Source organism: Lagenorhynchus albirostris, chromosome 2 (genome assembly GCF_949774975.1).
Source record: "Lagenorhynchus albirostris chromosome 2, mLagAlb1.1, whole genome shotgun sequence".
NCBI classification, from domain to species: domain Eukaryota; kingdom Metazoa; phylum Chordata; class Mammalia; order Artiodactyla; family Delphinidae; genus Lagenorhynchus; species Lagenorhynchus albirostris.
Genome location: NC_083096.1, coordinates 78,191,227 through 78,202,938, shown reverse-complemented (window position 1 = coordinate 78,202,938; position 11,712 = coordinate 78,191,227). Strand labels below are relative to the sequence as shown.

At 49.4% G+C, this 11,712-nt stretch overlaps 1 protein-coding gene across 7 annotated transcripts; it reads left to right on the top strand.

Moving 5' to 3' along the window:
* Nucleotides 1–285: 285 nt before the first annotated feature.
* TARS2 (threonyl-tRNA synthetase 2, mitochondrial) lies at nt 286–11,645 on the top strand. Of its 7 annotated transcripts, none has more exons than XM_060139043.1 (18): nt 301–559; nt 890–1,086; nt 1,401–1,524; nt 2,202–2,326; nt 3,018–3,225; nt 3,344–3,408; nt 3,663–3,741; nt 4,922–5,068; nt 5,259–5,357; nt 5,660–5,877; nt 6,356–6,518; nt 6,736–6,873; nt 7,056–7,133; nt 9,052–9,152; nt 9,364–9,465; nt 9,640–9,712; nt 10,193–10,307; nt 11,272–11,645. In XM_060139043.1, the coding sequence occupies exons 1-18, from the start codon at nt 494–496 to the stop codon at nt 11,418–11,420; spliced, it is 2,247 nt and encodes a 748-aa protein (XP_059995026.1). In that variant the 5' UTR covers nt 301–493; the 3' UTR covers nt 11,421–11,645. The 7 variants fall into 7 exon arrangements, 5 of the variants coding, with proteins under 5 accessions (XP_059995029.1, XP_059995027.1, XP_059995026.1 ...); XM_060139042.1 differs by having other exon boundaries at nt 2,991–3,225; XM_060139045.1 differs by having other exon boundaries at nt 303–559; nt 3,108–3,225.
* Nucleotides 11,646–11,712: the final 67 nt, after the last annotated feature.

Here is an 11,712-nt window from a genome sequence, read left to right as displayed (position 1 = left end):
TTGAAGCTTATTAGAAATTAATTTACCCAAAATTACATAGCGATCCAGGATTTACACTGGGTCTGTCTTGTCCCAAAGTCTATGCTTTTACCTGTTACCTACCTGCCAGTGGAGACTACGTAAAAGAAAATGGTTAAAAGAAAATAACTACCCTTTCTAATCTGTTTTTCTCCCGCTCGCACTCTGGAGAATTTTCCTGCCCCTGCCCTCAAAGCCGCAGGATATCTTATTGCTACTTTGGTCTGAAACTGCAGGTCTCTGAATTGCCCATATGTGTAACAGTTTAGGTCTTCCGGTCAGCCGGAACCAGCCGCAACGCTGCTCTCGCTGTGTGGGGTGTACCTCTTCGGAGTTCCTGGAGGTGGTCCCAGACTGGAGTGGCAGCTGTAATAACCAATAGGCATGGACATTGCTGGGCCGGAAGCCAATGAGGAATCTGGCGATGGAGAAGCGGCGATCATTTATTTGAGGATGTAGGAGGGTCTGAAGGAAAATGGGGCTGTGTCAGAGGTGGCGGCGGCTTCGGATCCCAGGGTTACAAGCCTGCGGGCTGCACATGGTGCGTGAGGTACCCAAAGATTCCGAACCACATTGGACCCAGCCCAGCGGAACCCCAAAGTGTAGGCTCTCAACCCAGCCTGACCCCCCTCTACTCCCGCCCTGCGTCTCCAGACCCGGCTACTGTAGCCCTTAGATGCGCCATCTTTTTCCTAGGGTCAGCAGCCTGCGGCGGGGCCTAGGGCTCCCAGCCTAGGACCCGTTATCACCCAGTCCTTTTAAATACTAGAGATTAGGACCACGGCCACATAAATGTTCTAATTTCCCACTGTCCCCAATCCCAAGAAGGAATGGTGGGACATGTGTTACCTCCTAACATCTTTCCCTCCAGGCAGCTGTGCCGACCCCTCCACACTGGTTGGTAGAGCGGCTTGGCCTTTTTGAGCAGCTATGGACTGCTCAGGTAAAGAGGTTAGCAAGCCTGGCACAGAAGGAACACCGGACTATCAAGATATCACTTCCTGGAGGCCAGAAAGTGGATGCTGTGGCATGGAACACAACCCCTTACCAACTAGCCCAGCAGATCAGGTATCAGGCCCATTCTGTACCTACCAGGATAATCCTTCTATCTCTGTACTTTCTCGATTTGAGCAGGGAAAGAGCTCTGTATGTTTATTCCATTTCCATCAAGACAGCTTTTCCTGCTGATCCCTTTTTATCTGCATTAGTTTCATAGTCTCTGCCCTTCCTCTATTATGCCTGGGGGAAAACAATGATAGGTTCTGTTGCTCTGGTAACACATTTCCCCTTTCAAGTTTGGAGTTGCTAAGAGATTAGTCCCTCTCTACCCCTTTGGATGGTAACCTTGTTTTTCTCTTTTTCCCCATCCCCCACTGCTGAAGTTCTAAACTGGCAGATACTGCAGTGGCTGCTCAAGTGAATGGAGAACCTTATGATCTGGAGCGGCCCTTAGAGACAGATTCTGACCTCAGATTTCTGACATTCGATTCTGCAGAGGGGAAAGCAGTAAGTTTCTTCCTTATCAGGGATACAGTGGCTACTAAACGAAGAGATGTTTAAGTGGGCACTTCTAGCATTTATTTCTTTTGCCTCAGTTTCTCCATTTGCAGTTGGGAGGGAGGCCTACCGCAGATTGCTTGTCTTGATTATTCCTGGCTAAGCTGGAAACTTAGGGTGAAAGTTTTTACTTAGCCTGGGTCTGTTAAGCAGTGATCATTGTGCTAGTGAAAGGGAGAGATATAAAGTTGAAAATAGAGGATAATATGCCACGTTAGCCCTCCAACTCTTGAGACATGCATTATAAGTCATCTGTAGCATGTATTTAATTTTAATGTGGCTTGCACAACCGAGCACATCACCTGGCCTCCTCTCCACTTTTTCATGTCAGCTTGGATGGCATGAAAACTGACTAGCCTCCTACTATGCTCTAGAACCGGAAGCACTGAGGAGTGAGGCTTACTCTCTTCTGTGCGTTGCTTCTAGTGGCCTTCTTTCTTTTCTATTCAGTTGTTTTTGTTTTCATTTTACTTTTTACTATTTAGTGGTCACCCCAAAGTCAGGTTCCCCATTTTGTGATAGTTATTCATACTAGTTTCATGCCAGCTTCTCTGAGGGGAGGATCCGAGAGCTAGGGGCTAAAGGAGAAGGTTATGAACTCATGAACTCCTTTCTTGTGAACCCAGGTATTCTGGCACTCCAGTACCCATGTCCTGGGGGCAGCAGCTGAACAACTTCTAGGTGCTGTTCTCTGTCAAGGTCCAAGCACAGGATGTGGCTTTTACCATGATTTCTTCCTTGGAAAGGAACGGTGAGTAGTGCAAGGAAGGAGGAGAATGATTCTGGGGTGGTTTCTTTTTCAAAGATTTCACCATATTTTACTTTATTTTTCTGTTTTTTTGAGCTATAGTTGATAAATAAAATTGTAATATAAAGTGTACACATGGTGATTTGATGCATGTATACATTGTGAAAGGATTCCCACAATCGAGTTAATTATCACATGCTTTTTTGTGTGTGTGTGAGAATGCTTAAGGTGGGCTCTTAGCAAATTTCACTTATGCAATACAGAATTTATCGACTATAGCCACCATGCTATACATTAGTTTTTCGGACCTTATTCATCTTATAACTGAAAGTTTGTACCTCTTTCCTGGGGTGTTTTCTGAGGCCTTTTTCTGGGGCCTGTTCATGTTCAGTTTGGAGGAGAAAGAAAGCTAGGGGCGGGTCCCTCCATGCCTCAACTGTGACGTAGGTACCACTTTCTCCACTAGTCCATGTCTTTCCTTTTCTAAATCTGCTTGAAACTTACCTTCTCTAGCTTTTATGAATTCTTCAACTTTTACTTCATCCCTCATTACTGTTGCTCTAGTTTTCTTTATCCAGATTGCCTGCACACAACATTTAATTTCGTACAAAGAGCTTTTGCTCCAGCTGTAAACTTTGTACCTGATTTCCTATTTGTTTTCCCCTAGTCTGTTTGTCTTTGCCAATAATTTTAGATGCTTTTGGAAGGCAAGATTTCATCCCATGGCCAACACCCAGGTGATGCTCCTTAGAGGACGGAAGCCAACCAACCCTTATCTTTCCAGGACGATCAAGGGCTCAGAGCTGCCTGTTTTGGAACGGATTTGTCAGGAACTTGCAGCTGCTGCTCAACCCTTCCGGAGACTAGAGGCTTCCCAGGATCAGCTTCGGCAGCTCTTCAAGGTGGAGTGGAGACACACAAGTTTAGGAGGATAATCTAGAGACGTCAGGGAAGGAGTGGCTCTCTCTCAGGACTTATTCGTGGGAATAAAGACTTGTCTTCACTCTTCCCTTCTTCCAGGATAACCCCTTTAAGCTTCACCTGATCGAGGAGAAAGTGACAGGTCCAACGGCAACAGTATATGGGTGAGAGCTGTCAAGATTGAGGAAAACAGGGAGAGGTGGGGATGCACTAAAGAAGGCCAGAAATGGGATAAGGGAAAGAAGATAGAAGGTAATCTGTTGCTCCCAAAAAAGAAATGGGAATTGATTTTTATCTCCCATTGCTTTCTCTGTGGAATAGTTCTTTATGTCTCTTTTTGTCAGCTGAACACCCTAGAGGGAGAATCCTAGAAGCTCAAGAATCTGGAAATCACTAACTGGCCCCTTCTTTCTCCCAGGTGTGGTATGTTGGTTGATCTGTGCAGAGGCCCCCACCTTCGGCATACTGGACAGATTGGAGGCCTGAAGCTGCTATCGGTCAGTTGTGAGGGCTGGGTTAGGTTGAGATTACTGTTTTCCCTGGAGTGAGCTGGGGAATGGGAAGGTGATCCTCTCTGTCAACCCCTTTTCTGCTCTGATAGCTAAGGGGGGCAATCCAGAAATAGAAACTTTGTCCTTGCCTTTTAGAAATCCCCATCTGATGACAGATACTGGACACCCTGCCAGGGCCCAGAAGCCAATTCTGAGTCCATAGTCAGACATTAGCACTAGGGGAGATGGCGAGGGAGGGCATGAACAGGCTGGACACGGTCATGTAGGGAAGGCTCCTGTGGAGAGAGCCAGTGTGGAACACCATTTGACAGGCACAGAGAGAATACTCTTAAGTCAAAGGCCTGCCCTTTCTGAAAATATTGCTCCTGGGCAAGGTGAGCTATTAGTCGGAATAGGAGCAGAGAGAGAGGGGAGAGGCAGATGTGCAGAGCAAAAAGCCCTGGACTGAAAACCTAGGCATCTGTTCTTAGTCCTGTCTCTGCCACTGATGAAGTATATGGCCTTGGGTAAATCTCCTTACCCGTTTTCCCCATCTATAAAATGAAGCTGTTGATTCCTGTCCTACCAGTAAATCCACATCATAGAGACAAAACCAACTAACGCAAGAGAAAGTGTTTGAGGAAAAGTTAAAAGTGCTATAAAATGCAGGCTGTTTCTTATTAGTACCATACAATTGTTCAAGGAAAGAACAAGCAGAGGCATTTGAATTTCATGGATCCAGGAACAGGACCTAGTGTGGGAGACTGAGTTTTCTAGCAGCTGTATGGGAGATTGATAAGGGGATGGATAGACTAATATTTGACCAGAACTTAGGGTTACTTCCCTGAGCAGTCATTGATTAGAAGGGAAAGGAACAAAGTACACGGGTGCTGGTAGGGCAGTGGTAGTGAGAATGGGGACAAAAAGAGGTGGCAGGGTAAGGTTAGAATTCAGCAGGACATATGTAGAAATCAAGGCTCAGGCACCTCCGGGGTGATATACATGGCAGGGGGTGTCTGGAGGATGGCAGGGGCCATCCTCCTGGTGGTGATGGTGGGAAGAGTAGAGACAGAGAGATGAGATGGGATCGTTGTCATACCTGTGATGCTTATGCTCAGAGTATCATATGAGGATTGAAAGAGGGGTTGTCCTCATCTTCCCTTTGACTCCCTTTGTCTTCCCACAGAACTCATCATCCTTATGGAGGTTTTCCGGCACCCCAGAGACACTGCAGAGAGTGTCAGGGATTTCCTTCCCCACTGCAGAGGAGCTGAGGGCCTGGGAAGAGTGGAGGGAGGAAGCAGAGTTACGGGACCACCGGCGCATTGGGAAGGTACAGAGACTGGGAAAATGGGGGCAGGGTGGGGGTGATGATGAGGGTTGGAGAGAGATGAAGGAACCTGACTGTGAAGTTGAGAGCACATTCGGAATCCCGCAGACTGAGCAGCTTGGTCAGTTATCTCTTCTGGGTTCCCAAGCCCCCGCTTCCCTGTTGAAGTGACCGTTGCCGTTCCCGACTCCAGGAACAGGAGCTCTTTTTCTTCCATGAACTGAGCCCCGGGAGCTGCTTCTTCCTGCCTCGAGGGACAAGGGTGTATAATGTACTCGTGGCTTTTATCAGGGTAAGGAGGACCCATGTTCAGGGGAAAGAAGACTGGGGAGGGACTGAGGGCCTAGAAGAAGCCATGTGTTAAAAGAGGGGGATTAGAAGTTTAAACATAAATATTGTAAAGTGCTAGTGACTTTTATCAAGGGCCTAGAAATGTGTGGTCTACAGTGAGGAGCATAGTGAGGGAGGATGGTGCTTACTAGGTTGTAGCTGTGTTCAGCATGACCTGAGAGCCCAGAAGAATCACACAGCTGCCATCCTGCTTCCTCTCCCCCTAGTCACTCTGGCCTTCCATGTCTGTACCCTCCTCTCTAGGCCGAGTACACCCGCCGTGGTTTCTCAGAAGTGAAAACCCCCACGCTGTTTTCTACGAAACTCTGGGAACTGTCAGGGCACTGGGAGCATTACCGGGAAGACATGTTTGCCCTGCAGCCCCCAGGCTCTGACAGCCATGCCGGCTCCCAGAGTGACCACTCTACCAGCCATCCCACAGGCACGCTTGCCCTCAAGCCCATGAACTGCCCTGCGCACTGGTGAGCTGGGATCCAGGAGACCTGGGTCCTCCCAGGGCTAGGGCTAGGCACCTGGTTACTAAGTACTAAGTTGTAGAAAACTTGGAATCGTATTGGAACACTTGATTTGAGTCTTGAATCTGCCCTCTAGCTCCGTATGTGAATTTGGAAAAATCATTGCACCTCCCTAAGCCTCAGTCTCCTCATGTGTAATATCAAGGGTTTGGAGTTGCTGTCTAAGGTTCTTCTTTCAGTTCAGTGCCTATCACAGCACAGAGGCACAGTAAGTGATGTCTGTTATTGTTGTTACTGAGATTCACTTTTGAACCAGGCAGGGCCCAGATTGTGATGAGTGGGATTGACAGGACTCAGGCATGCCGAGGCTTGAGAGCACGTTAGCTGATGGTGCAGAGAAGGGAAGCAAGCAGCCTGGGCGGAGGAGAAGTCTTCAGGGGCTAGTTTTCCCTGTGGCCCTGACTCCTCCCCACCCCAACCTCAGCCTGATGTTCGCCCACCGGCCCAGATCCTGGCGAGAGCTGCCCCTGCGACTGGCCGACTTCGGGGCCTTGCACCGGGCCGAGGCCTCTGGCAGTCTGGGGGGACTGACCCGGCTACGGCGCTTCCAGCAAGATGACGCTCACATCTTCTGTGCACCCGATCAGGTGGCCCTTCCCCAGCTCCACCAGAGCATTTCTAAGCCACCTTTCATTCTCCTTGTGAACTGCCAACATTCCTGACTCTCAGTTGCCCTCTTTATATATGATAATTTAGCTACATTCTATCACAACCTTTCCTTTATGTTTTTGCCCTCTTTTGCCCAAACTACCACCACCCCAGAGCTCTAGCTAGCACACAGCTCATCTGCCCTTATTCCCCCAGCTGGAAGCAGAGATCCGAGGCTGTCTTGATTTCCTCCGCTCTGTCTACACTGTCCTTGGGTTCTCCTTCCGCTTGGCACTGTCTACCCGGCCATCTGGCTTCCTGGGAGAGCCTTGCCTTTGGGACCAGGCTGAGCAGGTGAGCAGGTGGTAGGGAAGCAGAGGCAGATAAACCAGTCTCTGATGGAAGGAGAGGGGAGATGGGAATCAGGGTCCCTGGTAGAGGCGTATGCTGAGAGGGTCACTGTTGGGGACTAGAGGGATCTGTTGCTCATAAAGTTTAAGATGACATATTCCTCTCTTGTATCCTTTCCTCTAAAGGTCCTTCAACAGGCCCTAGAAGAATTTGGAGAACCCTGGGACCTCAACCCTGGAGATGGTGCCTTCTATGGGCCTAAGGTAAGCTGGGGACCGTGGTTAGAGTCTTATTTATTCCTTTTTTTGTTTTGTTTTATTAACTGTTTAATAGATACGAAGGAATGTTTTTAAATTTGTGTAAGACATAAAGAAGAGCAGTACATCTCCTGCTCTCATGGAACTTAGGTCTGGTGAGGGCTCTGAGAGGTAAATAGGGTGTTTCAGCACCGTGGGATCAGTGCTGTGTAGGTACTAAGGGGGCACGTTACTCAGGAGGGTCAGGAAAGGCTTCCCATAGGAATCTCTTTCCGATCTGAAAGGTAATCGTTGGCCAAGTAAAAAGGTGCTTCAGGAGGGAATGTTGGGGGGCTTCCCTGGTGGTGCAGTGGTTGAGAGTCCGCCTGCCGATGCAGGGGACACGGGTTCGTGCCCCGTGCCGGGAAGATCCCACATGCCGCAGAGCGGCTAGGCCCATGAGCCATGGCCACTGAGCCTGCGCGTCCAGAGCCTGTGCTCCACAATGGGAGAGGCCACAACAGTGAGAGGCCCGCGTACAGAAAAAAAAAAAAAAAAAGGGAGGGAACGTTGTAGGCAGAGGCTGGGGCGAAGACTAAAAACTCACATGGCAAATTGGAAGAGGTGAAAGAAGTCGGGGAAAAAGGACTGTAAAGTGTCTGCTGGATTTAGTGAAAAGGCTGTTAGGTTTTGAGGGTCCATTTTTCAGTAAAGTGGGGACTGGATGTGGAGTCAGAAGTGAATGAATCAACCTAACACTTCCAAGAACATTGGCTCTTATAAAGGCAAAGGAGAGTAGCTGGCAGATCCAAAGAGATGTTGATGAAGGGAGAGACTTGAGAATGTTTAAATGCCGTGATGAGAGGGAGCCTGTTTGGGTCAGGGAGAAGTCGAAGTTGTAGAAGGGGTTTCAGTAGAGGAAAGTTTCTGGGGAGTCTTGAGGGTTGGGATCCAGAGCCCTTCACAGAAAGAAGCACCTGTGCTGTTGTTTAGGGGGTAGAAGGAAAGGCTTGGGGGTAGGTGCCAGGATATTTATAGGTGTGGTGACAGAAGTTGAGACATTTTCCCATCTCATGATACCAACTATCAGAATTCTCCATGAGATGGGAGGCAGGATCATTTGCTGAGATAGGAGTGGAGAATAGGAGAGTTGTCAGTGCGGGGGTTGAAGATGGGAAGAGAGGAGAAAGCTTGAAAATCCTTGAGGAGAACAGGATGCAGAGCTGATTAGGGCAGCCAGAGGATTGCAGGCAGCAGCAAGGGTTCAATTGAGGTTCACAACAGCGACTTGCATCAGTTGCTGTTTTTGCGTCTGTGTGGTGTGTGGCGTGTTGGGCAGCACTGGGCACTTCTGTTCCAGGGCCAAGGAGGTGGGATGCTAGGGTGCCACCAGGGTGGGGTTTTGTCATGTGGATGTGACAGAAGAACAGTGATACCAGGGAACCAGGGAGAGTGGTTACAGCTGCATGGGGAAAGAAACAGGGATGGGAGAGGCTGAGAGGCCTGTGAATGGGAAGAAAAATGAGGAGTTAAGGAGCCGAGAGATTGAAGAGCCATTAATAGGAATAATTGTCAGAGCTGGAAGGACAAGAGATAGTAATCAGAGCAGGTGTCTGATGGACTGTTTCAGAGTTGCAGCCATTCTGGGCGATGACAACATGAAGGATGTAGCCATAGTGTGGGTGCGGATGAAGGTCTCTGAGATGAGGAACTCACGGAATTGAGAGGCCAGGGTGAGGGTGGGCCGTTCATGTGAATGTTGATGTTCCCTAATAATATACCACTATTAAGTGGAAAGAGCCACCGCCAGAGTCTGCAGCACGATGCAGCTGGGTGACACGTCTCTCCACACAGCCTGGGATGTGGCTAGGTAGAAGGAGGTGGCACGCATAATGGAGGATACTGGTTCTGGTTTCTTTCATGTCCTCCCTTCTGTCTCCTCCAGATTGACGTGCACCTCCACGATGCCCTGGGTCGGCCCCATCAGTGTGGGACAATCCAGCTTGACTTCCAACTGCCCCTGAGATTTGACCTCCAGTACAAGGGGTACAGAACCTTGTCCTGTCCCCTTTTCCCTTGGCCCGTGGAATAGGTGGAGAACAACTTCCCTTTCTGCCTTTGACCCTAAAAACTAAACCACATCCTCCACACCCTCCCTTGCCAGGGCTGAAGATTCTTGGAAACTGGAAGGTGATCTTGGGTGCACATTGTGTGACACTTTTCCATTCCATCCATCCCCCCCCCCTTTCCCTCCAAGGCAGGCGGGGGCCCTGGAGCGTCCAGTCCTCATTCATCGAGCAGTGCTAGGTTCTGTGGAAAGGATGTTGGGAGTGCTGGCAGAAAGCTGCGGGGGAAAATGGTGAGACCTCTGACTCCCGGTTCCTGTTCTGGCCCTCAAGCCAGGTAGTGCGTGCTCCACATCCTGGCTCCCTTCAAACTCCACTTCTGTTTCCTTCTAGAATCTGCTCCCTGCATCCACACTTGGGGTCTGAGCCAGGATAAATAATTTGCCTTCCTCTGTTCTCTCAATCAGGCCACTATGGCTGTCACCATTCCAGGTGGTGGTCATACCTGTGGGGACTGAGCAAGAGGAATATGCCAGGGAGGTGAGGAGTTGGGGGTGAGGATGGGGACGAGCAGTGGGTAGCAGAGGCCACATGGGGTAGTGAAAGGGGCACGGCACTTGGAATCACAAGACTGTACTCAAATAATAAATGTTGATTGCTGACAACTGAGCACTTGGCACAAAAGGGGCCTTGGAGAAATGTTTGTTTTATTTTTCCTTTCTAGAGAGAAGTAAGGATATGGACAGTACTAGAGTCAAGCAGCTGGTTGGGTAGAGTGGTGTCTAGAAACAGGCAGCGTCCAGGGAGGCCTGGCTCCAGGAGGAGGCCGACAAGGAGGCTGTGGGGCTGGGGAGAGGCCTCAGTGTAGAGAGTGAAGAGGGTTTGTCCCTGAGAACTGGAGAGCCTTGAGGCAAAGGAAGGAGGGGCAGATGGGGGAGCTTGGGGAAAACTGGCATCAGACTGTTCTAGCTCCTCAGCCTTCTGTTAAATCAGGTTCCTGTCAATGATCCTCTACCCCAGGCACAGCGGAGCCTGCAAGCTGCAGGACTGGTCGGCGACCTGGATGCTGACTCCGGACTGACCCTCGGCCGGAGGATCCGCCGGGCTCAGCTTGCCCACTACAATTTTCAGTTCGGTAAGACCGGGTTAGCACAGCCCTCAGAGCCTTGCACTCTTCCACTCGGCCTGTATGTTGTTCTTCCCTGTCTACTACGTTTGGTCATCCGCATATTTGGGTAAATTGCAGCTCATTACCTGAGCTGGGCAGGAGCCAGGATTCAGAACTCCTGAACCATTTGGACTCTAGGCTCCTTCACCCCCTGACCAGCACCTCTGACCCTCAGAACAGTTTTCTTCTGACCCCCGCCCTAGCTCTTGGTGTCTGTTAGTAATTAGCCAAGGGAGCATCAGAAAGGAACAGGAAGAGTTAATAAGGCGTTAATTAGTTAGCTTTGCTTATTCTAGACCTAGATAGAGTCAGCCCTAAGGGATGAGGAGAAAGGCCTTAAGAAAAATAGTCTAGGCCTACCTTGCTCCTTTTTTTCATTTTCCAAGGTTCAGAGCTCTGTCTTGAAGACGAGTAGGAACGTCTCAGCCAGATTACCTGGTTCTCTAGTTTTACACATCCACTCATCCTGCCAGCCTTGGAGCAAGCTGCCCATGATCCCTTGGACTTGCACGTGTGTCATCCACCCTGCCACCCTCCCCTTTCTCTAAAGCGCGCGCACACACACACACACACGTGTGCGCGCAGCGCGCGCGCGCGCGGTCTCTCTCTCTCTCTCTCTCTCTCTCTCTCTCTCTCTGGATCTGCTTCTTGATCTGTTTGTCTTTCTTTGGCTGACCCTACTATCTCTGACCCCTGGGATCCTGAGTGGAAGTGATAAGGCATGTAAGAGAATGTCTGGAATATTTCTTTATCTCCTCAGGATGACCAGGGAACTGGAGAGCAAGAGATAGCTAAATATATCCTTTCCCGGAACCATGTCTGAGCTCTGCTCTTCCTAAAGATTTCGGTCTCTTAAATTTCTGCATAGCAAAAGGAGATATCCTCTGGATAAATTTGCCCTGAGATTCGCAAACCTCCCCTCTTTCTGCAGTGGTTGGCCAGAAAGAGCAGAGTAAGAGAACAGTGAACATTCGGACTCGAGATAATCGTCGACTTGGGGAATGGGACTTGGCCGAGGCTGTACAGCGGCTACTGGAGCTACAGAACACCAGGGTCCCAAATGCTGAAGAAATTTTCTGAGCTTTTGTGTATAGATGTGGCAAAGACCTGTAGGAGCTATCAGGCCCCCTTAACACAGAGGGGCCCAACCTAACTGCCAAGAGTCTGAAGTCCCCCAGACCCCTCAGAACTCGTGTGGAGGCATGAATCTGCTCTCATGAAAAGAGATTTGGTCTGGGGGAAGCTGTAGCTGTTTGGATGTGAGGAGAGTGAAACTAAAAATAATAAACTTGAAGCTACTGGGAATGTGTCTTCATCTCTGACTCCTGATGGGGACATAAAAGGGAGTTTGACTCTGTCTCCCACTCTTTTG